The sequence below is a fragment of the Oncorhynchus keta genome, chromosome 24 (genome assembly GCF_023373465.1).
Source record: "Oncorhynchus keta strain PuntledgeMale-10-30-2019 chromosome 24, Oket_V2, whole genome shotgun sequence".
In the NCBI taxonomy this organism is placed as follows: Eukaryota; Metazoa; Chordata; class Actinopteri; order Salmoniformes; family Salmonidae; genus Oncorhynchus; species Oncorhynchus keta.
Window position 1 is genome coordinate 38,628,772 of NC_068444.1, and position 26,653 is coordinate 38,655,424.

At 43.2% G+C, this 26,653-nt stretch overlaps 1 protein-coding gene across 2 annotated transcripts; it reads left to right on the top strand.

The window, feature by feature from the left end:
• Positions 1-1,670: 1,670 nt before the first annotated feature.
• LOC118357510 (serine protease HTRA1B-like) lies at positions 1,671-26,653 on the top strand. Of its 2 annotated transcripts, none has more exons than XM_035734667.2 (9): positions 1,671-2,347; positions 11,180-11,279; positions 12,442-12,646; positions 23,283-23,477; positions 23,596-23,688; positions 24,155-24,269; positions 24,730-24,787; positions 24,870-24,965; positions 26,017-26,653. In XM_035734667.2, the coding sequence occupies exons 1-9, from the start codon at positions 1,891-1,893 to the stop codon at positions 26,183-26,185; spliced, it is 1,488 nt and encodes a 495-aa protein (XP_035590560.2). In that variant the 5' UTR covers positions 1,671-1,890; the 3' UTR covers positions 26,186-26,653. The 2 variants fall into 2 exon arrangements, with proteins under 2 accessions (XP_035590560.2, XP_035590561.2); XM_035734668.2 differs by having other exon boundaries at positions 1,672-2,347; positions 23,656-23,688.

Consider the following 26,653-nt stretch of genomic DNA (forward strand, 5'->3'; position numbering starts at 1 on the left):
GTCTAGTTACAGTTTTGACTTAAATTGGCTTGAAAATCTATGGCAATACTTGAACATGGTTATCTAGTAATTACCAACAACCAACTTGACAGAGCTTGGAGAATTTGTTAAAGAATAATAGGCAGACTTACCAAGAAATACTCCCAGCTGTAATCGCTGACAAAGGTGATTCTAACATGTATTGACTCAGGCGGTTCAATATATATCTCATCAAAATATATTAGTGTTTCAGTTTCCATTCATTGTAAAAACAAATCCAAATGTTCTTCCACTTTGAAACGACAGAGTATGTTGTGTAGATGGCAACAACAAAAAAGAACAATTAAGTAAATGTTAACCCCACTTGGTAACACATCTAAATGTGGAAAAAGTAAAGGGTTGTGAATACATTGTGAAGGCGCTGTAATACAGTACATGCACTGCATTACACTTTGATTCAGTCAATCGTTGATGTCCTACTCGTTGATGTCCTACTGACCTAGGGTTGATGTTCGTGGTTTTCTGTAGTGGCATCCTAGAGAAGCTGGTTACGATCATACGTCACCATTTCCTGTCACAATCTGTCAAATCCGACAAGTGATCAACACAACTCCCAAACACTCCCAATGCTCTCACTCCCAGTGGATACGATAGAAACACTGTTTCGACCAGCGTAACTGCCTATGAATTTGTGTTACACTCTCTGTAGCCTGTCGACACTTAGCTGTTCCTGTTGCCTTGTAGTCAATCCTTAGGTCATACTAAAGGCCTCCCTCGGGTCTACTCAAACGATATGGGTCTCTATGGCAATGAGGGAGGTAACAGCAACACATACAAACACAGTTGGTTTTACAGCGCTCGTGGAAATGACTGTTGCAAGCATCTGTCGTTTCAAATGCGGTATGAGTTTAGGGGCATTCGATCAATCCCGTTCCAAACAGCACATGGAAGTGATTACATTTGCTTTTGAGTTCCTGTAGAATGCCATGGAATGGATGAGCATTCCGGAATACTGACGTAGACGTTAGGGCTCTCGGAATAATGTGATTTACGCCTCTGTAGCATGCAGAAACCTCTGGCTTAATCCTGACCCACTCCAATCTGAGAGGGGAGATAACACCCAGACCATCAACCCCAAAACACAAAGGGCTGAAACCCTGAACGTTGAAACTGAACTATGATAACCTTTGCATTCAATTCAATTCAATTCATTCTCCTGCTTCAAATTCAACTTCAGAGGATTTTATGCATTTTGTTTATGGTACACCAAGCACATGGTGGCTTTTGATGTACGTAACCAGTTTGTTTAACATTGATAGTCTGGCAATGGAAAAGTCAATGATCGACAGGCATGCAGTTGCTTCTGGCGTCTTTTACTTGCAGCACAACAATAATTAGGCCTTGTCCAGTGCAGTAATTGAATCTATAGTAGGCCAACTCAATTATACACCGTGGAAATTGAAGGGTAGGCTTATGCTACTACAAGAGAAAAAGTGTGTTGACATATTTTCTTTGCTCGTAGAACAGTATAAGCAGTTTGAAATGAACTCAGTGACACTCTGACATTGTGTTTGTAAAGGGGTGGGTGGAGGAGGCATGCATACTGCACCCTCTGCACATCAGAAGAGTCCACCAATCGCCTGTCTTGTTGATATTGCCACAACGTGCCAGTTGCCTTTATAAACTCTGGAAGCTCACATAGCAGCCTCACAGAGGGAGTTAGAGCATCTTTGTTGACTGGGAGCAGCAGACCAACACAGCTCAATTTAGTGAAAAGCGTCTGACATTTATTTGCAAATGTATGTTACGTTTATTTATGCAGATCAAACATATTTTTTGTAGAAAGTCGTAAAGTTTAAAGAGTAGTTTTGTGGCAACTTTGTACATTTTTATATACTTTAATATTTAACAATGTTTTGGTCCGTCTTCTGCGCAACTTTACTTCTTGCTCCTTTAGTTTGCGAGTCAAGAGCCAAGCGATATGTCATCGGCTGTCCAGATAAATGTGACAAATTTCTATGTCCCCCGATCCCTGCGGACTGTATGGCCGGCGACATCCTTGACCAATGCGACTGCTGTCCGGTCTGTGCGCACGGAGAAGGTGAGGTATGCGGCGGCACGGGGAGACTAGGGGACCCGGAGTGCGGAGAGGGCATGGACTGCTCGATATCGGACGGAATTGGGGTGTCCGCCACAGTAAGGCGTCGGGGCAAAAACGGTGTATGCGTCTGCAAAGGTGCGGACCCGGTGTGCGGCAGTGACGGGGTGTCCTATCGAAACATCTGCGAACTGAAGAGATTGAGTAACCGGGCTCTGAAGCTTCAGCAGCCACCGGTCATCTTCATACAGAGAGGAACCTGTAGCAAAGGTATGTGTCCATGTTGGAATTCAACATAATGTATCAAAATCACTCTATGTTAGACCCATCAGCAAGCATGCACGATGTTGTGCGTAAAACCATAATGTGTAGAAGGTGTAGGCCTAAACCAAATGGAGATGATATTATCCAGTGAATTGGTCTGCGGTAAATTATGCTCCTTAAATAATATGTTGCAAAGAAATGAAATGAAATGACTGTAAATATATTACGGTTCAAAGGGAACTGACTTACTGTGGTGTAAGCATTTTGGACCCAGTGGTAGAGCCAGTTTGTCAGAATGTATCACAATCATACCCAAGACATTTAACCGTAGCCTTCCAGTCAAACTAGACAGAACTTTAGTGTCTTTAAATGTTTTTCAAAAGGAGATAAGATGTTAATGATATGTCTAAAAAATATCTTAAGTTGTTGGTTAATAGTACATTTTAATGCAGTTGGATTGACATTTCAGTGGTGTGCCTTCATGGCTGTTTTGACTAATTAAGTGACTTGTAAGGTGTTTGCAAACATCAGCTCTCAGTACTTCAGTTTAGTGCATCTTATGCCAAAGGTCTTTCATTCCAAAGTCACATTTTATTATATTAATACAGGGTCAAAACCTGTTGAAATCAGACTTTCTTGGGAACTTGGCGTATGCAGTGTAAATAAATTCTGGCTTTCTGCCGATGTGTATAGTTGTGATGCTTGGCCTTAAGGTATATATATCGAAAACACACACACCTAGATCATTTCGTGGCAGTTGTAACTGCATTCATTAGAAGAAATTGAGGACCAAGGTGCAGCGTGGTACGTGTTCGTCATTTTTATTTAACTGAACACTGAATAATCAAAGCAACAAAGGAACAACCGAAACAGCTCCATCAGGTGCGAACCACCCTAAACAGAAAATGACCACCCACAACTAACAGTGGGAAAGAGCTACCTCGGTATAGTTCTCAATCAGAGACAACGATAGACAGCTGTCCCTGATTGAGAACCATACCCAGCCAAAACAAAGAAATACAAAAACATAGAAAAAGGAACATTGAATGCCCACCCTAGTCACACCCTGGCCTAACCAAAATAGAGAATAAAAGCCTCTCTATTGCCAGGGCGTGACAGCAGTTCGTTTTCTGCTACACTGGAGCCTCTCTGTTACTTGAGCCCTATCTGATTAGACAGACTACAGAGCACAGGAAGGTGAAATCTCAGCTCAGTTTAGCTCCTGTCTGAACATTTGAGTATCCAACTCCTGCTCTCTTCACTCCCTCCTCCTCCTCCCCCTTCTTTTCAACCTCTTCCTCCTCCTTCTCCTCCCTCTCCTAACTTTTGAACACAAAACTCTGTCCCAGATTCTGGGACTCTGTTTCCCCCTTCAGGTCAGAGGACTGGCTTACCTTGATATGAGTTTACCTCACCACCCCAAAAATAGCTGTTTCACTCAATAACCGAGCACAGGACCGCTCATAGCTGAGTGAGGTCTCCAGGAGTTTCAGCCAAGCCAAAGATCTGGAAGGTCTCTGAGTCACAAGCTGCTTCCACCTGTGATGTCATAGCATCTGGTCCTCATGGAGTCAGTAGATTGTATAACTTCTACCAGATGGATCCAGATCTAGGTCAAATTCTACAGTCATAGAGCCATGTTTTGTCAACCCATTTCTTCATGAGGTGACTCGTTTCGCATATACAGTACGTGTGACTGACAGACATGGATACAAGATCAACGAAACGTTCACTGGGCTGGTAACTTAATACCTTTTGAATGGAAAGAAATGTGAATAAAATCTCCTACCATAACATGTTTTCTACACAACAGATTTAGTTGGTTCAAATCATATTGGTTTAGTTTGTTTTATTTAATCGGTAGCTAAGTTAACTAATACTTTGTTAATACCTCTTTATTTATTTCTCTTGATGATGCTCTGTCCTCTGTTCGAGTGACACGATGGAGATCGCTGTGACAGACCATCTGACAGTGAAAGACCATCACCCAGACTCTGAAGAGCTGAAGGTTGATCTGAAGGTAGTCAGAGGGTCCAGACTGAAATATAGCCTGCTACCCAGTGCGTTCGGTAGAGGGAGGAGAGGGGCGGCTTCCGCATGGGAAAACGTATGAACCACTGATGTCAAGAGCACCATGGGAATAACAGTGGATGCTTGACAAGAATGCCCATGTGCAGGCATGGACACACAGGTCACATGAATGGGCAGAGATGGATGGGTTATTGATTGATTGACAAGCATTGTTTCAAGGACAAGGGCACAAAGTTAGCCCAGCAGAGGTTTTGATCTTTTGCAAATCGTGGTAGTATTTCAATAGACTCACAGATTCTGCAAGAAATCCCTCAACCATGCAAACAGTTGGAAAGGAAAAAGAACTTGTTGAGGTAGATTTATTCCACACTGTTGTCTTAGACCATATCTGCAGTATTAGGTCATTACAATTACACTTCCTGCCAGCCTCTGTCTTTCTATGTTCTCACTTCACTCCGAGAGTGTGATATGAGAGGGACCCATGAGGCCAGACAGCCAGCCAAGCCAAGTGTCAGTGTCATACAGTATAACTGATGGGCACTTCATTGGGCAAGAATAGACTGGACGTGCCCTATATTCAAGAGACCTGCTAGGCAGAGAAACCCACATCTGTAAGGCTAGTGGGATATTATTTTCTCTTTCTACGTGATACAATTTATATTTGTGTGTGTGTGTGTGTGTGTGTGTGTGTGTGTGTGTGTGTGTGTGTGTGTGTGTGTGTGTGTGTGTGTGTGTGTGTGTGTGTGTGTGTGTGTGTGTGTGTGTGTGTGTGTGTGTGTGTCAAGAGTTTTCTGACTCCTCTCGCATATCATCCAGAAAATATGTTTATCTTGGATAATAATTCCATTAGGTTTAGCTAACTGGAGTCAAAATAACATGCCACAATACTACTTCTGTGTATCTATTTCCCAACCTGCCTGTGTGTCTCTGTTCAATCATGCTGTAGGCATTCAGTGCACCAAAGAGATGGTGTGACTGTTAGTGATTAAGAAAGTTCCCATTTACACCATATTCTTTGATCTTTTATCAAATTGGAGGTATTTTCATGTGATTTGCTTAAAGGCCGTTCTACATGGCATGCCAGAGTGCATGTCTCTATCTGCAGGTCGGGTCGAGGGAATTTCTTTAGGTCTGTGAAACTCATTAGACTGAGATAATATTAATGGAGCTGTTAGGACCTGTTGGATCGACACCATGTTGCCAGAAGCTAATACACCACAGTGCAGAGCAAGGAGAATGTCTACGCACCATCCAGCCCTGTGTCTGGCACTATCTAGTGCTATTTAAAACCTGAAAGAGATCTTTGGCTGTCCCCATAAGATAACCCTTTTTGGTTCCATGTAGAACCCTTTTGGTTCCAGGTAGATCCTTGTAGGACCCTTTCCACAGATGGTTCTACATGGAACCAAAAAAGGATTCTCCTATGGTTACAGCCCGAAGAACCCTTTTGTAACCCTTTTTTTTCTAAGAGCGCAGGTGTCCGTGTGACTGTCCCTGTTGTTGTGGTTGGGGGTGATTGGGGGAGCTCAATCCAGCCCAGTTCAGCCCATCTGCAGTGCATTATGTTTAGCCTATCATAGGTTGTGTGAGACCAAACCACACCAAATAGGGGTTTTAAAAGAACTCTTTCATCAGCTTGCGAGGTGGGTTGGAAAGGTGCTATTTATTAGAAAGAGGAAATGGTGTATAGGCCTAGAGATATTCATTAACTGGACCGACACAGATCTAAGTGGAAGAGATGAATAACCAAAGGAAAAGGGGTAATTGCAGATGTTTTTGCACGCAACTGCATCTGTTCCCTAACCAAAGTTGCGCAAGTTAAAATAAAGTGTTTTGGTTATACAAGTTCAGATTTGAGTCACTTCCTGAGTTTTATAAGCCCGGTGAGGAGATCAGAAGACTGACCATGCTGTACAATATCGAGCCTCAAAGCGGATCTTCCAATTTCCCTATTTCAGGTTGATCTGGATTCTGTCACTCACACGACCCTTGTGGATGTTATCAATAGAGTTGTTTATACAGTATAGTGATGATCGGAGGTCCAATGCGCTCTTAACGGTTGTTTATAAAAGTTTATTCCATGGCATTGCTGAATACTTGTTTCTGATTGGCTTGAAAGGCATTATAGAGCGTGCATTATTTCCCGATCACGCACAATATATTTGCATGGTAGAATTCAATGGCTATAGTTCATTCTTACATATTCTATCTTTGAGCTACTGTAAAGATGCTAAATTAAAATTGAAAACATAATTGGCTGAATTCGATTTTCACAATGGCAAGCCAGGACTGATGGTTTGGTTAGCTAAAATATCAAGTCTGTTTGGTTATCATGGCACTACTGCCATGGTACTGTAGCTATCTAGTAAACTGGCTACCTACTTTAGTGGATGTTGAACACATTTCTAGCAGGGCTCTGTGTGTTCTCTTGAAAATAATGCAACTCCGTGGAAGGTCAGTTCTACTCCACTAGCGCGTCGTGGAACACACCTTCCACTTAATTCATTATTTTCCAGAGAACGCATAGCCTCTGTTGGTTATCTCTTACATATTGTAGAGTATACTGTATTGGATATACAGTTGAAGTTGGAAGTTTACATACACTTCGGTTAGAGTCACTAAAACAAGTTTTTCAACCACTCCACTCCAGAAAATGATGTCAGGGCTTGACATCATTTGAGTCAATTGGAGGTGTACCTGTGGATGTATTTCAAGGCCTACCTTCAAACTCGGTGCCTCTTTGCTTGACATCTTAGGAAAATCAAAAGAAATCAGCCAAGACCTCAGAAAAGCAATTGTATACCTCCAAAAGTCTGGTTCATCCTTGGGAGCAATTTCCAAATGCCTGAAGGTACCATGTTCATCTGTACAAACAATTATATGCAAGTATAAACACCATGGGACCACGCAGCCGTCATACCGCTCAGGAAGGAGATACGTTTCTGTCTTCTAGAGATTAACGTACATTGGTGCGAAAAGTGCAAATCAATCTTAGAACAACAGCAAAGGACCTTGGGAAGATGCTGGAGGAAACAGGTACAAAAGTATCTATATCCACAGTAAAACGAGTCCTATATCGACATAACCTGAAAGGCCGCTCAGCAAGGAGGAAGCCACTGCTCCAAAACCGCCATAAAAAAGTCAGACTCGTACATTTGGAGAAATGTCCTCTGGTCTGGTGAAACTGTTTGGCCATAATGACCTTCGTTATGTTTGGAGGAAAAAGGGGGAGGCTTGCAAGCTGAAGAACACTATCCCAACCGTGAAGCACGGGGGTGGCAGCATCATGTTGTGGGGGTGCTTTGCTGCAGGAGGGACTGGTGTACTTTACAAAATAGATGGCATCATGAGGTAGGAAAATTATGTGGATATATTGAAGCAACACCAAGACATGCCTTAAGGGCAACAAAGTCAAGGTATTGGAGCGGCCATCGTAAAGCCCTGACCTCAGTCCAATAGAAAATGTGTGGGCAGAACTGAAAAAGCAAGGAGGCCTACAAACCTCACTCAGTTACACCAGCTCTCTCTGGAGGAATGGGCAAAAATATCCCCAACTTATTGTGGGAAGCTTGTGGAAGGCTACCTGAAACATTTGACCCAAGTTAAACAATTTAAAGGCAATGCCACCAAATACTAATTGAGTGTATGTAAACTTCTGACCCACTGGGAATGTGATGAAAAATAAAAGCTGAAATAAATAATTATCTCAACTATTTATCTGACATTTCACATTCTTAAAATAAAGTGTTGATCCTAACTGAACTAAGACAGGGAATTTTTACTTGGATTGCATGTCAGGAATTGAGAAACTGAGTATAAATGTATTTGGCTAAGGTGTGTGTAAACTTCCGACTACAACTGTTTCGACAGTACCAGTCAAAAGTTTGGACACCACTCATTCAAGGGTTTTTCATTGTAGAATAATAGTGAAGACATCAAAACTATGATGTAACACATATGGAATCATGTAGTGACCAAAAAAAGTGTTAAACAAATAAATATATTTTTTATTCTAGATTCTTTAAAGTAGCCACCTTTTGCCTTGATGCAGCTCTGCACACGCTTGGCATTCTCTCAACCAGCTTTACCTGGAATGCTTTTCCAACAGTCTTGAAGGAGTTCCCACATATGCTGAGCACTTGGCTGATTTTCCTTCACTCTGTGGTCCAACTCATCCCAAACCTTGAATTCTAAATAAATCACAGACACTGTCACCAGCAAAGCACCCCTTCACCATCACACCTCCTCCTCCATGCTTCATGGTGGGAACCACACATGCAGAGATCCTCCATTCACCTACTCTGCATCTCATAAAGACACAGCAGTTTGAACAAAAATCTCAAATTTAGACTCATTAGACCAGAAGACAGATTTCCACCGGTGTAATGTCCATTGCTCATGTTTCTTGACCCAGGTAAGTCTCTTCTTCTTATTGGTGTCCTTTAGTGGTGGTTTCTTTGCAGCAATTTGACCATGAAGGCCTGATTCACGCAGTCTCTTCTGAACAGTTGATGTTGACATGTGTCTGTTAATTGACCTCTGTGAAGCATATATTTGGGCTGCAATCTGAGGTGCAGTTAACTCTAATGAAGTTATCCTCTGCAGCCGAGGTAACTCTGGGTCTTCCTTTCCTGTGGCGGTCCTCAAGAGATCCATTTACATCATAGCGCTTGATGGTTTTTGTGACTGACTGAACTCAAATAATATTTTTGAAATTTTCCAGATTAACTGACCTTCATGTCTTAAATTCATGATGGACTATCTTTTCTCTTTGCTTATTTGAGCTGTTCTTGCCATATGGACTTGGTCTTTTACCAAATAGGGTTGTCTTCTGTATACAACCCTACCTTGTCACAACACAACTGATTGACTAAAATGCATTAAGAAGGAAAGAAATTCCACAAATTAACCTTTAACAAGGCACACCTGTTAATTGAAATGCATTCCAGGTGACTTCCACGTGACTGGCTGAGAGAATGCCAAGAGTGTGCAAATCTGCATCAAGGAAAAGGGTGGCTACTTTAAAAAATCTAGAATATAAAATATGTTTTGATTTTTTTAAACACTTTTTTTGGTTACTACTTGATTCCATATGTGTTATTTCATAGTTTAGATGTATTCACCTTTATTCTACAATGTAGAAAATAGTTCAAATAAAGAAAAACCCTTGAATGAGCAGGTGTGTCCAAACTTTTGACTGGTGCTATATATATATATATATATATATATATATATATATATATATATATATATATATATATATATATCATGATTCAAAGTATTCATATGTCTTGAATTTTTACACATTGTCTTACATTACAGCCTTATTCTAAAAAAAATAGTGTTTTTTCCTCATCAATTTACACACAATACCCCATAATGACAAAGCAAAAACAAGTTTTTAGAATTTCTTGCAAATTTATTACAAATGTAAAACTGAAATGTCAAATACCCTTTACTCAGTACTTTGTTGAAGCACCTTTGTCAGCGATTACAGTCTCGAGACGGACATTCGGAGACTTGTCCCGAAGCCATTCCTGAGTTGTCTTGGCGCTGTGCTTAGGGTCGTTGTCCTGTTTGAAAGTCCATGTCTGATCGCTCATGTCTGAGGTCCTGGGCACTCTGGAGCAAGCTTTTCATCACAGATCTCTCTGTACTTTGCTCCGTTCATCTTTCCCTTGATCCTGGCTAGTCTCCCAGTCCCTGCCACTGAAAAACATCCCCACAGCATGATGTTGCCACCACCATGCTTCACAGTAGGGATGATGCCAGGTTTCCTGCAGATGTGACGCTTGGCATTCAGGCCAAAGAGTTCAATATTGGTTTCATCAGACCAGAGAATCTTGTTTCTCATGGTCTGAGAGTCCTTTATGTGCCTTTTGGCAAACTCCAAGCAGGCTGTCATGTTCCTTTTACTGAAGAATGTTTCCGTCGGGCCACTCTACCATATAGGCCTGATTGGTGGAGTTTTGCAGAGATGGTTGTCCTTCTGGAAGATTCTCCCATCTCCACATAGGAACTCTAGAGCTCTGTCAGAGTGACCATTGGGTTCTTGGTCACCTCCCTGACCAAGGCCCTTCTCCTCTGATTGCTCAGTTTGACCGAGCGGCCAGCTCTATGGAGAGTCTTGGTGGTTCCAAACTTATTCCATTTAAGAATGATGGAGGCCACTGTATTCTTGGGGATATTCAATGCTGCAAAAATGTTTTGGTACCCTTCCCTAGATCGGTGCCTCAACACAATCCTCAGGTGTGTGCCTTTCCAAATCATGTCCAATCTATTGAATTTACCACAGGTGGACTCCAATCAAGTTGGAGAAACATCTCAAGGATGATCAATGGAAACAGGATGCACCTGAGCTCAATTTCGAGCCTCATTGCAAAGGGTCTTAATACTTATGTAAATAAGGTATTTCTATATATCTATATATATATATATATATATTATTTTATAAATGTGCAAACATTTATAAAAACCTGTTTTCGCTTTGTCATTATGGGGTATTGTGTGTAGATTGATGAAAATGTATTTAATACGTTTTAGAATGAGGCTGTAACATAACAAAATGTGGAAAAGGTTAAGGGGTCTAAATACTTTCTGAATGAACTGTATGTATATATATAGTTTAGTGCTCAGACTTTGAACAAACATTTTATACAGATAGAGTAGACTGGTCCAGTCCAAGCCAAAATAATCATTTCCCCCCAGAAATGAGATACCCTCTAATGTCAGGGCTTGAGGCAACATGATATACCCCTGCATGTATTTGATGTTATATTAATAGTGTGTTTCTGGAATGTTTTCCAGGCCAGGAGAATCCAGACAGTCTGCGCCATAGATATAACTTCATCGCTGATGTGGTGGAGGAGATTGCTCCCGCTGTGGTTCATATTGAACTGTACCGCAAGTAAGGACCTCCCCTACACACACACACACACACACACACACACACACACACACACACACACACACACACACACACACACACACACACACACACACACACACACACACACACACACACACACACTGACCACAGTAGATTTACAGGTATCTGGGCCATATTCATAAAGCGTCTCCAAGTTCGAATGCTGATCAAGGATTAGGTCCTCCGTATCTTATTCATTATCATTTAAAAGTCACAACTGATCCTATATCAGCACTGCTATACTCTGAGACACTTTGTGAATATGGGCTCAGGTATCTGATGCTGTTTTTCCCAAGAAAACTTATGACAACAAAGTTACCAACTATTACCCTGATCAATTATATTGCGGTAGAGGGAGTGTTAGACAAATACATACCTATATTTAGTACTGTAGATGTCAGGCCAGATCTTGCACAGCTGTGTACATAGTTGTCAGCCTGACAAAGTGGGTCCTGTTGTAGCCATAAGGAGACAAACATGCTCCCCGGCCCTCCTGTTAATAAACACATCATCGGGTCATTTGTTCAAGTGATCTTCAAGAGGAATTGCATTGAGCAAAATCCCGGTGTATATTTGGCAGTAGTAGCATGTGGTCTCCTCATGAACCTGTGGACTTACACATTTTACAGAACAGTTATTCTACTTGTACGTGTTTTAGGTGCAAACAGATGAATAATGCTTCCCTGTTGCCCCGTTTCCCCGTCTCACCTTGTCTCCCTGTCTCACCCGCTGTCCCCCTGTCTCACCCTCTGTCCCCCTGTCTCACCTCCTCTCCCTGTCTCACCCTCTGTCCCCCTGTCTCACCTCCTCTCCCTGTCTCACCCTGTGTCTCCCTGTCTCACCCTCTGTCCCCCTGTCTCACCTCCCCTCCCTGTCTCACCCTGTGTCTCCCTGTCTCACCCTCTGTCCCCCTGTCTCACCTCCTCTCCCTGTCTCACCCTGTGTCTCCCTGTCTCACCCTCTGTCCCCCTGTCTCACCTCCTCTCCCTGTCTCACCCTCTGTCCCCCTGTCTCACCTCCTCTCTCTGTCTCACCCTCTGTCCCCCTGTCTCACCTCCCCTCCCTGTCTCACCCTGTGTCTCCCTGTCTCACCCTCTGTCCCCCTGTTTCACACTCTGTCTCCTGTCTGTCCTCTCCCCAGGATGGTGTTCTCTAAGCGTGAGGTGGCGGTGGCCAGCGGCTCTGGCTTCGTGGTGTCGGAGGACGGCTTGATTGTGACCAACGCCCATGTGGTGGCCAATAAGCACCGGGTGAAGGTGGAGCTGAAGAGTGGCGCCACCTTCGACGCCAAGATCACAGACGTGGACGAGAAGGCAGACATTGCCCTCATCAAGATTGACACCCCGGTAAGGCCTGTTTTACCTCTCTCGGTGCCTCTCTTCTCCAGCCATCTCTGAATGCACTGGTGCTTATTCTGTATCTTTTTTACAAGCTCTTCTGTTTACCTCAACCTCACTTTTCTCTCTTTAACTCACTCCTTCCGTATCTAGCTCGTCATCTTGATCTCGCTCGCGCACTTGCCCTCTCCATCTCTTTCTCTGAGATGGCGACAGAGAACAGGAATGCAATGGAGAGGTTAAGAGCGGCTATGAACGGAGTAGACAAATAACAACAAGTATTTTTTAGATCGTCTTTCATCTGCCAACACAGACTGGATTAATTTATTTATGGCCGACAAATTCCTGCATGAAAAAATGGTCTTCATAACATTCTTGGAGCAGGCCAGGTTTAATATATTTGCATGGCGATATTGTTGATATAGGGCGCCTCAGCAACGAACATTATTAATTGTAAAAACGGTGAAAAACGTTCAAGAGCAGGAGGGTCTTTTTGTGCTATGATTTAGATGTAATTGACTGTTTTTAGCCTTGCCAGCACACGCTACCGCCCTCCTGAAGTCTATTACCAGTCAGCACCACATGAAAAGCCAGCTATTTGCTGGCGGAAGTGGGTACACTTCAGGCTGAAAAGTAAGTTTCACACATCCCCATGTGTTACACGTGCGTGCATGTGCTTGTGTGGGGGGTGTGTCCAGAGCATGGCAGGCTTCTTTCTGTGCCACCTTGCTGTCAATCCTCTCAGGCCTCTGGCTTATTCCTGGATGCTGCTTGATAGCTTGTCACTTTTTACGTGGTAACTGCAAGTTTCAACATCATAAATCCACTTCTGACAGGTTTTTTTCCATCATATGTCTTTGATAAAGTCTGAGCGTGGACAGTGTTTTTTCTTCTCCCATAATGACTTCAAGTCTCTTTAATAGTTAGGAACTGTTCCACTGTTCTCAGTTAACATATTGTACAATATTAGTTCTGGAGGCCTGTAAGTTCCAGATATCATCTGACCCTTAGAGACCTAAATTGTTGAAAGTCATTAAATGACAATTACACTGTAATAACCCCACCATAAACACAGAAAGAACCATTAGGAGAGAACCCAAGGACTGACTGACCCCTTCCAGACGAAGTGACCAAACTCCCTGACCCTGTCCTGGAGCACGAGGTTGGAAAGAGGTAATGGCGTTTGGGCCACGGTGGTAGCTAGCCTGCAGATCGTCCTTAAAGCGGCGCCGGAGCCACACAGATGCACCCTGCTGGGCGGGTATCTGCGTGTGCCTTTGGTTTGCTCGCTGCTCCTCTTTCCATCACGTCAGAGGATGAGTCGGCGCAAGCTTCGGCGGCGTCAATGGACAGGCAGTAAAAGAGAAATGGTCTCCTGTTGGCAACAAGGACATGACGATGTTTCTCTGTCTCTTGCTTAGCGACTGACGGACTAAATGGCTGAGTGGATCTGGGTCATGGCAGTGCTAATCGCCAGTGTTCTACCTACACCTTCTGGGCATGTGCAAACAGAAAGCTGGACCTCGTCTTGACTTTAATAACTTTAGATGGAACTAGGTTTTGCTGTTACTGTATTATAATTAAATGGATTGTCTGGAATACAGTGCATTGTGAAATTATTCACCCCCCCGGCATTGTTTGCAATTTTGTTGCCTTACAACCTGGAATTAAAATGTTTTTTGGGGGGTTTGGTATCATTTGATTTACACAACATGCCTACCACTTTGAAGATGCAAAATATTTTTTATTGTGAAACAAACAAGAAATATGACCAAAAAAACGGAAAACTTGAGCATGCATAACTACTCACCCACCTAAAGTCAATACTTTGTAGAGCCCCCTTTTGCAGCAATTACAGCTGCAAGTCTCTTGGGATATTTCTCTCTATGCTTGGCACAACTAGCCACTGGGACTTTTGCCCATTCTTCAAGGCAAAACTGCTCCAGCTCCTTCAAGTTAGATGGGTTCCTGCTGGTGTACAGCAATCTTTAAGTCATACCAGATTCTCAATTGGATTGAGGTCTGGGCTTTCACTAGGCCCTTCCAAGACATTTAAATGTTTCCCTTTAAACCACTCAAGGGTTGTTTTAGCAGTATGCTTAGGGTCATTGTCCTACTGGAAGGTGAACCTCCGTCCCAGTCTCAAATCTGTGGAAGACTGAAGCAGGTTTCCCTCAAAAATGTCCCTGTATTTAGCACCGCACCATCCATCATTCCTTCAATTCTGACCAGTTTCCCAGTCCTTGCCGATGGAAGAACATCCCCACATCATGATGCTGCCACCACCATGCTTCACTGTGGGGATGGTGTTCTCAAGGTGATGAGAGGTGTTGGGTTTGTGCCAGACATAGCGTTTTCCTTGATGGCCAAAAAATATAAATTTAAGTCTCATCTGACCAGAGTACCTTCTTCCATATGTTTGGGGAGTCTCCCACATGCCTTTTGGTGAACATATTTGCTTATTTTTTTCTTTAAGCCATGGCTTTTTTCTGGCCACTCTTCCATAAAGCCCAGCTCTGTGGAGTGGACGGCTTAAAGTGGTCCTATGGACAGATACTCCAATCTCCGCTTTGCAGCTCCTTCAGGGTTATCTTTAGTCTCTTTGTTGCCCTCTCTGATTAACGCCCTCCTTGCCTGATCCATGTGTTTTGGTTGGCGGCCCTCTCTTGGCAGGTTTGTTGTGGTGCCATATTCTTTCCATTTTTAAAAATCAAATCAAATCAAATGGTGCTCCATGTGATGTTCAAAGTTTTTTTTTTAAATGTATAACCCAACCCTGATGTGTACTTCTCCACAACTTTGTCACTGACTTGTTTGGAGAGCTCCTTGGTCTTCATGGTGGCCCTTGCTTAGTGGTGTTGCAGACTCTGGGTTCTTTCAGAACAGGTGTATATATATACTGAGATCATGTGACAGATCATGTTACACTTAGATCGCACACAGGTGGACTTTATTTAATTAATCATGTGACTTCTGAAGGTAATTGGTGCACCATATCTTATTTAGGGGTTTCATAGCAAAGGGGGTGAATATATATGCATTATTACACACCACTTTTCCGTTTTTAATTTCCTTAACTTTTTTGAAATACGTTTTTATTTTTTTTTTCACTTCACTAATTTGGACTATTTTGTGTATGTCCATTACATGAAATCCAAATAAAAATCCATTTAAATTACAGGTTGTAATGTAACAAAATAGGAAAAAGGGATGAATAAGTTTGCAAGGCACGGTGTATCACTGTACATGTCTCGATCTCCGTGAACTTTAGAGGAAGCCTGGACATCAGTGTTAAACAGACTGATCTTCTTTAGCACAAATTATAGTCCTCCATTGCATAGCCTATTGAGAGTGATGAAACGTGTTTTCCCGGAAATGCATAAATATTTTCAGTGATGCTATCTGCACACTGTATAATTATGGCCCTTGGGACTCGGCTGAGGAAGTTCACTAATCTTATCACGTGACCACAGTGGGACGGAGGTTGGATAGGCAGGAGAGTGGAGCTAAGGCTGGTATCGGAGGGAATGTTACGTGATAGATTTGATAGCTGTCGTACTGTTGAAGTTCTCTATGGAGGACAGATAGGCACAGTACAGAAGGTTTACAGGGAACCTTGCCAAAGGTACTCATTCCCGAGGAAAGAACGAACATCAAGCAGCCTGCAATAAACACTGGTTGGGGAAATGTGTCCATGTTTAAATGTCACTAAAGTGAATTCCTATGGATGAGTCACTTCCAAACGCTGTGTACAGTTCTGTCAAACTACAGGAGTGCCATGGTTAATCATAGTCCACACAACAAGAGAAGCCTTTGTTTTTCTGGCTATGGCTCTCTGTTGCTGTGGTGGCTGGGTTTGTATGTGGTTCGTGTGATCTTCGGCGCTGTGTCATTGGAAGACAGTTCACACAAAAACAGACCTGCGTTGTAGTATCTCCCTTGCGGTCTAGTACTAGGACGCCTCGGCCAATACTATGCCCTCTTGCCATCATGAAAAGTTTGTACTTTTTGAAAATCCTTCCGTTCTTCATGTCTGCGCGGTGTCTTTGTTCAGCAGACATTCTAGTCTAGATTTGGTCATCGTCCAACATGGATTCTATGGGCACAAAGGGCCATTCTATTCGCTCAATGCCATCAAGCTTGGATGATGGCAAAGAACTGCATCCATTAGAGTATATTGTCACCGTGCTCATTAATCAAACATCTACATTAACATATAATTGAAGGGGCCCTCAACTGACCTTTTCATTTCCCCGGATCTGTACAGCACAGGACATTTCCTGGGGCCGTGCTTCCTGCATCCAGGGGGATAAGGTCCCTAACTGTGCTACATAACCTCCATCTGGAGGGCATTACCCATCCTACTGAATGAACTGCCTTGAGCTCTCTGTGCAGTAGCAGTACATGGTATACCACTGCTTCACATCTGTCAAAGGACCCTTCTACAATTTCCCTCTTAAAACCTTTTACAGGATCCATGTTAGTCTAACTGCGCTGTCCAATTTACAGTGGCTATTACAGTGAAAGAATACCATGATATTGTTTGAGGAGAGTGCACAGTTATGAACATGAAAATGTATCAATAAACCAATTAGGCACATTTTGGCAGGCATGATACAACATTTTTAACAGGAATGCAATGGATCATTGGATCAGTTTAAAACTTTGCACACACACACTGCTAAATTGCGCCTAAACTGGAATAATGCATTATGGCCTTTCTCTTGCATTTCAAAGATGATGGAACATATCTAATGTGTTATATTCTCCTACATTCATTTCACATTTCCACAAACGTCTAAGTGTTTGCTTTCAAATGATACCAAGAATATGCATATCCTTGCTTCAGGTCCTGAGCCACAGGCAGTTAGATTTGGGTATGTCGTTTTTAGGCGAAAATTGAAAAAAAGGGTCTGATCCTTAAGAGGTGTGATCTTCACCTGAAATAGCCTGAAATGAACCAGACCTGTTTATATGAAGGCCGTTGAGTAGTCAGATGTACTGTAAAGAGGAAGATCCGGGTGCCATGTGGTTCACAGGTGGAGGCGTATTACTGTATGCATTAATGTTAGATAATGGCTACGAAGAGCTTGTTTCCGCTGGTCAGCAAAGAGATGCTGTCCAACTCTGAGGCCAAAGTGAACCCTCTGTTACATTGCTACTGTGGACAATGACAGCCTGAATTCTAACGTGAAGTTTGTGAGCGTTACGTAACGAGAGTTTTCATCAATCATTCATTGATGTCAAGAGTTTTTTTTACAGGCATCAAGTTAAGATACGGTCTGAAGACCACGTTGAGAAACTTTGTTGAATCTTCTTGACAGAGACCGAGTCGTCTCAACAGCCCCACACAGATGACGGAGTATGGTGAATCAATCAAAAACATGTACAAAGTAAACAGGTTTTAGGTCAACTAAACAGCTGTTTAACCTCTACCATACCGTCTCTCCATCCAGCAGATGTTGTCTTTATCCTGCTACACTTTTTTTCCATGTTCCATGACTAATCCAATAAGCTATAAAAAAATGTTTTTTAAAGAATAGAGTTGCACACTCTGCGTATAAACTCCCAGTAATTCTAAAGCACGGTGATGCCGAAACGTTGGTGATTTACCAAATAAATGACGGGGAGTTTACATCAAATCATTTTCTCTGGGTGTGTGCCAGCTCATGTTTCCTATTCGACCATGACTAATCCAAACCACAGAGAAGAGAAGGGGCCCGACTCATCCCAGCCCATAGGCAGACTCTACACACCTGTGGTTTCATCCACCTCGTCAATTTCTGCCAATCAAACAAGTACCAAAGAGAGAGACGGAATTTTTGAGTTGTGACACTGGCATCAACAAAGTCATCACTCAGTTGGAGTGTCTCATCCTTGCATACTTTCCGGGGCTTCTGTCTTATCCATCTCGTGTGGAGCCCTTAACATCCATCTCTCTCCGTTGCGTGCGGTAAGACTTCGTAACCAGGCTAAAGCCTGCACTCTACTTTTAAGAGGACATTTGTAACATGTGTCATTCAATTGGAGTCGAGTCTGAGAGAGGCAAGCTCTAGTGGTGTGGAACAGAGATGAAAGACATCCCAATTACATGCCTCCGCCGGACGCTGGCATTCCCAGGCTTGTGTTTTTCTCAATTGGCTCTGAATGATGTCTTTGGGCCTGTTGCACCCTCAGGGACATGAAGATTTCAGGAAAAAGATTCCCCGATTTGCAAATCTCTGGGAGACTTTGTGTAGTACTGTTAAGTCCTCAGTGACATCTGTCCGGAGGGATTTGCTGTGTCTCTTATTAACTAGAAAGAAAACAGTGACATGGTAAGTTTGTCTAGAGCTGCTAAGTCCGTAGCAACAAACAGTTGAGAGCAACAGAGTCAGGTCCTGAAAACGTAATCCCAGAGTCTGAGTGTTTGAATATGATTTACTGACCTTGTCCCTGATCTAGGAACAGCCAGTCACTTTTTCCATCTGCCTGGACTGAAAATTGACATTCTAGTCTAAATCTGGGATCGATGAGCCTTTATTGGAATGGGTTATATAAGTGTGTGAGTGTGTGTGTTTGTTTTTCCCCTTTTCAGCAGCCTCAGAGAGCGTTTGTTATCGGTTGAAAGTTGGTTTGGGGAAAGATCCCATCTGCAGAAAGAGGGAAATGATGAATCACTTCAGATGCTCATCCTTGCTATGGTCGGTGCCAGACAGGAACCAGTGAAAGAAAACACACTATCAAGTCCAATTGCCCCATTTCTTAAAGTTAGGCCATTTTCCCATTTGTCTTTCCTCAGACAGGAGACAGCCAGACCGGCCGAACCCCTTAGGCATCTTGTCCAGGTCAATCACAGACGGGTCCGGTGGACTAATAGAGTTATTTTCAGAGGAAGCCTTCTCCCTCTCACCATGCATGATTGACTCAATGTGAAGAACAGCTCCTGCCTGGGGACAGGAAGGGATTTTTACACTAGAGGAAGTGGAAAAGGTGTTTGCCAGACTGGAGAGCCACACAAGGAGCGAGAGGGGGGCTGTGGGAACACTGTACACTCAGCTGTGGCCTTAGCAGAATTAAAGAGTCTCTGCTGGCCCGTATGCAAGCAAAGACGGAATATTGTGTAGTGTTTACGTGCGTGCATGCGTGTGTGCATGTTTGAGGGGTGTGTCTGGAGCATTGCAGGCTTCTTTCTGTGCCACCTTGTTGTGAATCCTCTCAGGCCCCTGGCTAACTCCTGGATGCTGCTCAATAGCTTGTGACTTTTTATGTGGTTTGCCACAGCCAGTTTCGAGATCATAAATCAACAACTGAAGAGTTTTTATAATTTGTCTCTGATAAAGTCTGACAATGGATTGCATGTGTAACGGACTTAGGAACGTACCGTAAGCTCACTCCACAGCTAGCTTGAAATGTCGCAGATGGAGCCATCTGATTGTGGCATTTTGAGTGGCTCAACCCGTTGGAACGTGGTCAAGGAGGGCAGTCACGTGTGTTAGCAAAGCAGAGGTCCCGAAGTTCGACCCAGGTATGAACCACATTGGCGGTGGAAGTGGTCCTCGCTAAGCAAGCAATCTGACGTCCATGACACGAGCGCGTACGTGTGTATGTGAGTGCGCACGGCTAGAAGGAATCATGAGAAGGGAGGAAAAGTAAGGTCCTCCCTTTCCTGGCAGGAGAACGTAGCAGTAGCAGAATGAGTTTTCCAAAAGGATGTGTGATTGACCTTGAATACAGACTGGTAAATCTGGGATAAAACAGGTTGTACACTAGCTATTTGACAGCTTTACTGTGTTGTTCATCCCAAATGGAAACACAAGCTGCTTTTCAAAATGTACTTTTTGGAATGTTTGCAAACAATTTGACGATAGACAATATTTAACATGCAGTTCTGGATTTATTATATGTGTATAACACTCTTTGCTTTTATTGGTAATCACAGTCCTGTTTTCTATGATTTACAGTATATTATAAACTGGGTGGTTCGAGCCCTGAATGCTGATTGGCTGACAGCCCTGGTATATCAGACAGTATACCATGGGTATGACAAAACATGTATTTTTACTGCTCTAATTACATTGGTAACCAGCTTATAATAGCAATAAGGCACCTTGGGGGTTTGTGGTACAGTATATGGCCAATATACCACGGCTAAGGGCTATAATCTAGGCATTCTGCGTTGCATTGTGCATAAGAACATCCCTTAGCCGTGGTATATTGGCCATATATCACACCCCCGAGGTGCCTTATTGCTTAATTGTGTCTTTTATATTTAATTTCAGCATTAATCAGCACTGAGCAAATCAATCTACAATAACTCTGTTGGTGGCTGTTCAGTCCCCATTGGCTCAGGTCCAGACACATAGATACAAACACAAATACGTCCAGGCCTGACAGACCAAGCTCACACACTAACACTCACACACTTTGCAAACAGGTGCCTCGTCAATCACCTTAGCAGCAACAGACAGCAGCATAGACTGCTGCATAGACAGCAGCATAGACCCCCTCCCCTGACAGCCTGGTCATTTCCACTGGCACACACAGACCTGTCTCTCACCATTCCACACTGGCACTGTATCAGACTCAGCAGCAAATGTAATCCCATTCACTGAGAGTTGACCGAGGTCCCCTACTAACAAGGGAGCTCAAAAAACGTTAGGAAAAAATGCTAATGTGCACCAGCGATAAGTCTTGGGTCCTGTTACTCAATTTAATACTCGAGGACAGACAAGTAGTTTTTCTGCCCTGCATCCCTGCATTCGCTATATAGTGCACTACTTTTGAGCAGAGCCCTATGGGCACTATAGGGAATAGGGTGTCATTTGAGACAGAACCAAAGACAGACCATGTGTAGCCTTCCACTCACCTTGCTAGCAAATATTTCATAATTGCATCTCACAACCGCAGTAATTATTTTATTTTCCAAGGTAATTCCTTCCAGTACACGGAGGGTGTTTTACAGGACGTTTGCGAGAGGCGTGCCTCTGCACGTCTTCACAGTAACAGTTAGACTAGTGTGTGGGTGGATTGAGTTCATTGCATTGGGTGCTTGTTGGGACTGGGGAGGGGGGGGACCAGCTGTCTCGAGCAGATGAAGGGGGATGATGGAGGAGGGTAAGAGGGGAGTGGAAGGGATGGAGGAGGGGAGACTGGTGGTCTGATAATGCATCTGGGAGTACAACACCGTGGATTGCAAAACACTTCCTGTCAGTCTGTCTCTCACTGCCTGGGGAAAACACAGTGGCACTCAAAGCCCTCGTCCTCACTAGACTAGAGTGATATGCACCAGATACCTTAAGACTCTGCAGATTGAGGTATACAGCGCACGGTACTGTACTATACATGAGTTGTTTGCCTCCGGAGGTAGATATAAATCCTGAGATACTGTATCTTTTCAAACGTGTATTCAGGTGCCATTATCTTGGGAGTTCTATGGTCCTGGATCTATACCTGGCTGGATCTCAAGTGTAATACTGTCATTTTGTTTCTTGTCATCTACTGTTTTCATGGACTCCCTACGCTCATTTGAGGAATTACTAGGAAATGTTTAGTAAGTGGAATCTTGATCAAGTGATGGCCAGGCCACTTCCGCAGTGGATCCCACAGGAAACTCAGATTCCCGCCTTGTGTATGGTAATATTTCACTAAGATGGCCTGTGCTAGATGGTGTATGACGGTGTATGACTGTGTGTGTATCTTACAGTATGTGTGTAACAACAACACAGACAAAACTGTCCAACTACAAATATACAGTAGTATTATAGTACTCTTATAGTAGTACTATAGTATTATCCCACTGTTTATGTAAAAAAAAAAAAGTAAAATCCTAGACTCTGTAACCCAGTAAGTGTGACAGTGTGACAGATGGGTGACAGAAAGACACATTGGCAGACATGTCACCATGTGCCAAAAGCCGTTCCTCCCAGTCCCATTCCATCCACCTGACCCCGTGTTCGTTTATCCGACTTGCAGCCCATCTGGTAGAGTGCTTAGGGCTGTCGGCCAGGGAGCGGCCTGCTATTCCTGTGTCAAGTCTGGATATCAGGTCTGGATTCCTGGAGCACTGAGCCCAAGGTGTCGGGAGGGGGGGCAATGGTTCCTGTCCTCATATACTGTGACTGTATCCTCATCGCAAAGTTCCCTGACCCCGCTGCCCTGTCCTGTCCTATTAATATGAAGGTCTGGTGTAACCTAGCCACAACCTACCATAGATCCAACCGTAGAACTCCAATCCGTTCTCCTGGCATTGTTAATGGATTTTGTCTATTGTAGATTGTGTCATTGAGATGGAGGAAGTGGTAGTTCACTGCCTTGGTATGTTCTCAGAAAGCATGCAGAGTATGCCGACGTCATGGCACATCATAGCTTCAGGCATCACAACTTCCTTTCAATAGATTTTTGTGGAACTTTATGTTGTCCCCCATATGTATTTCAACTGGCGCTGGGCTATTTCTGTTGTACATAAACAAACAGAATATAGCAAAGGCACTTCAGCTGTGTCTCCAAAGAGGGGTGGTCTTGTTACCGTAGATACCGTACGCATTGTTTGTGTTCAGAACGCACAGTACATTTCTACTTTTCCTTGTCCCCTTTTTTGTAACGATCACAGGATGAATCTATGTGAACATCTTGACTGATCTGAGTCCTGTGTCCCTTTGTTTAGACGAAACTGCCGGTGCTGCTGCTGGGTCGTTCAGCTGACCTGAGGCCTGGTGAGTTCGTTGTGGCCATCGGCAGCCCCTTCTCCCTGCAGAACACGGTCACCACAGGTATCGTCAGCACCACCCAAAGAGGAGGCAAGGAGCTGGGCCTGAGGAACTCTGATATGGAATACATCCAGACGGACGCTATCATCAACGTGAGGGATACATGCACATCACACACGCGCGCACACACAGCTGTGATCTATATCAGCACAGGGCATTTAGTTGTGGAATGCACAACAGTAGCTCCTCCTTATTTTCCCCATTACACAGGAAGGAAGTGTAGATCTACCATCTGATCAGCCCTTTAACCTGAATGCTGTTCCTTTTCAGTATGGGAACTCTGGCGGACCCCTGGTCAATCTGGTAAGATATCATTTGTTATTGATAAGGATTGCATCTTCTAGAATATGTATCATGTAAATCTATGAGACGTCTGTAGGATGTATTTGAATAAAGACGCCTCCGAAGGGGGATAGACAAGGCTATATGAATCCATATGTAAACCTTGGCAAGCAGTTACACGTTACAGCATTTAGCGATAGCACCATTGTTTTTATCCACATAAGTAAAGACCTATGTTTCCTCAAAAGCAGCGTTTAGTATGTTTTATTTGAAAACGTGGCATTAAATACATATCCGTGGAGCTAAATGAGCTGTTAGAGTGAAAGTGGGACTAGACTAAGAGACGTGTGTGTGTGTGTGTGTGTGTGTGTGTGTGTGTGTGTGTGTGTGTGTGTGTGTGTGTGTGTGTGTGTGTGTGTGTGTGTGTGTGTGTGTGTGTGTGTGTGTGTGTGTGTGTGTGTGTGTGTGTGTGTGTGTGTGTCTTCAGGACGGAGAGGTGATTGGGATCAACACACTGAAGGTGACAGCAGGAATCTCCTTCGCCATCCCCTCAGACAAGATCCGTCAGTTCTTGGCAGAGTCCCACGGCAGACAATCTAAAGGTAGGGCTGTGACGATTATGGATATTTAGGTGACAATTCATTGTCATTTAAATTGCCAAAGGCGTTGTCATAATTGTGTTTTTTTTTATTTAAATTTTTTTAAGGTTTTGAGCTTGTAATGCGTCATAAATTAGTGCTCATTTGAAAATGATCTATGAAACACATAATGAATACAACTCGGCTTTGACACCCCCGTTTAAAAAAAAAAATGTTTTAGACTACTATTGGGTTATTTCTATCTACTTGAAAATAAGGTTGAAACCCCCCCACTCATAAAATGCCTGTATTAAGACAACTTATTTGTACTTTTACGCTTATTGTCGGTTAGACGACTATACAAATATTGTGCTAGACCTATCTAAAGGTTCACACCCACGGTTTTGATCAGGTCCTGCATATTACATGGTCAATGTTTATCATCTTGATAATGCTTATGTAGTGTTTATCCTCTTTTCTTTAGGTAGATTATTACCAAAGAAGAAGTACATCGGTGTGAGGATGATGACTGTCACTCCAACGTAAGGTTCATCTTGGGAATTCAATTCTTCCAAATACTTGTGGCACATTAAACATTTATCTCTCTATTTTCATTGGTCATAGGCTAGCAAAGGAGCTGAAGGAGAGAACATCAGACTTCCCTGATGTTACCTCAGGGGCATATGTCATCGAGGTCATCCCAAAAACACCAGCTGAGACGTAAGTAGTAGTTTACTGATACCTGAACCAGAAGTCGGTGGACTGACTCAAATCAGTACAAACAGGAGCCAACAGTTCATGTCCTTGACCTTGGATTCGGACAGGAGCATTTGAGGACTCCTTTGGTAGTTGGCTAAAGGCTTCCGCACGCTTCGGTTCGACTGGCGCTGTTTGTCCATCTTGAGATGCCGTAGTCAGAAATCTGTCATTCGTTTTTACATTTTTGCAGAGGAGACCTTAGTCGTTCAATTTTACATCTAAGATGTTCGGTGCAATATTTCTTGAGTGAAAAAATGTGCATTTAAAAAGAGTCAACAATCGTTGAATTACAACAAACACATTTCCACTGTTGACCATTGACCGACGACAGGGCTTCGGCTCTTTGTCTTGCCTCGAGGAAATGCTTTGTGTGCTCCAATACCCGGGAAAAAATCTTGCGGAAGACCAAAATTAACAAAATCATTACAAATTGTCATACTACAAGCAAAAACTGTTTCGGATAGGAAGCATTTGGACGGCTGTAGTCTCTTTTAGTCCCATAAAGGTTGCTTGGAGTTCATCGTCCTCTGGTCTTAAAAATAGACTGGCCTCGTAGCACAATGAATTAGCATTTCATGACCACATAAGCAACATGATAGGGCAGTCTATCTAGGTTACTCACTCCTACAGAATGCACTGTCTTTATATATTTTTTTGTGGCCACATAAAATAATTTGCGCTGAGGCAGCAGTCTCCCACTGAAGGAAATTAATAGCTTTCCTTTTGTCCGATGGGTATTTGTGGTAACGAGGGCGCTTAGATTTTTCATAGACTATGGTCAGATTTAGTTTCTCACCGTGTCTAAGAAGAATGTTACTGCCTCTGTAAATTCATTTAGCTTTTTTTGGAATGAGGAAAACTCTTTCTTCACAGATGTAAGAAGGTCTATTTATATTCTGTGGGTTGAAACCTAATGGTATACACTTCTTAGAGTCTTACGTACTCTACTTTATATCAGTAAAGCACATTATTTTGTTGCTACATGCTCCTAACTCCTCTCTCCTCTCCACAGAGGTGGCCTGCAGGAGAGTGACGTCATAATCACCATCAACAGCCAGCGAATCACCTCGGCCAGTGATGTCAGCAGCTCTATCAAGAGGGACGACACGCTGCGAATGGTGGTCCGGCGGGGGAACGAGGACATCATGCTCACCGTCGTCCCCGAGGATATTGACCCTTGACCTCGAGGCAACCACGAGCTGGTTCTCAGTGTTTAAAAACCACAGACTTCAACCGGGATGGTGTGTCTGGATCCACACCCTACCATAGAACCTGTAACTACGAGTGCCCCCCCGCCCCTCCCCCGAGGCCCACACCGAAACCTCTGGGACCTCAAATGCATCCAGGGCAATACAGACATATTTTAGCACCCTGCTACTCTTTTGTATTAAAATGTTTTCCTTGTGTATGAGTCAAAAAGACACTTCGCTCTCAGTGAAACTGATTAATGCCATCATGTTTGTTTTTATACTCTACTAACGTCCTTGCACCCACCTCAATCAGATAGCAAAGTGGGTGTCACAGATTACCATAGTTTTGTAGTTGTTTTTGTTACTGTTGATATTGTTGTGTTTTTTAAAATTGTATTTCTCTTGATATGTTTTGACGAAAATTTCACAGAGGGAATAAAAAGATTTTGGGAAAGAAAA

What these genes read in the sequence shown, in the direction of transcription:
- LOC118357510 (XM_035734667.2), top strand. Translation starts at nt 1,891, where the DNA reads ATGTTTTGGTCCGTCTTCTGCGCAACTTTACTTCTTGCTCCTTTAGTT. An exon ending in TCATCAAGATTGACACCCCG is followed by an intron (nt 12,647 to 23,282) that starts GTAAGGCCTGTT and finishes CCCTTTGTTTAG; the next exon opens with ACGAAACTGCCGGTGCTGCT. An exon ending in GCGGACCCCTGGTCAATCTG is followed by an intron (nt 23,689 to 24,154) that starts GTAAGATATCAT and finishes GTGTGTCTTCAG; the next exon opens with GACGGAGAGGTGATTGGGAT.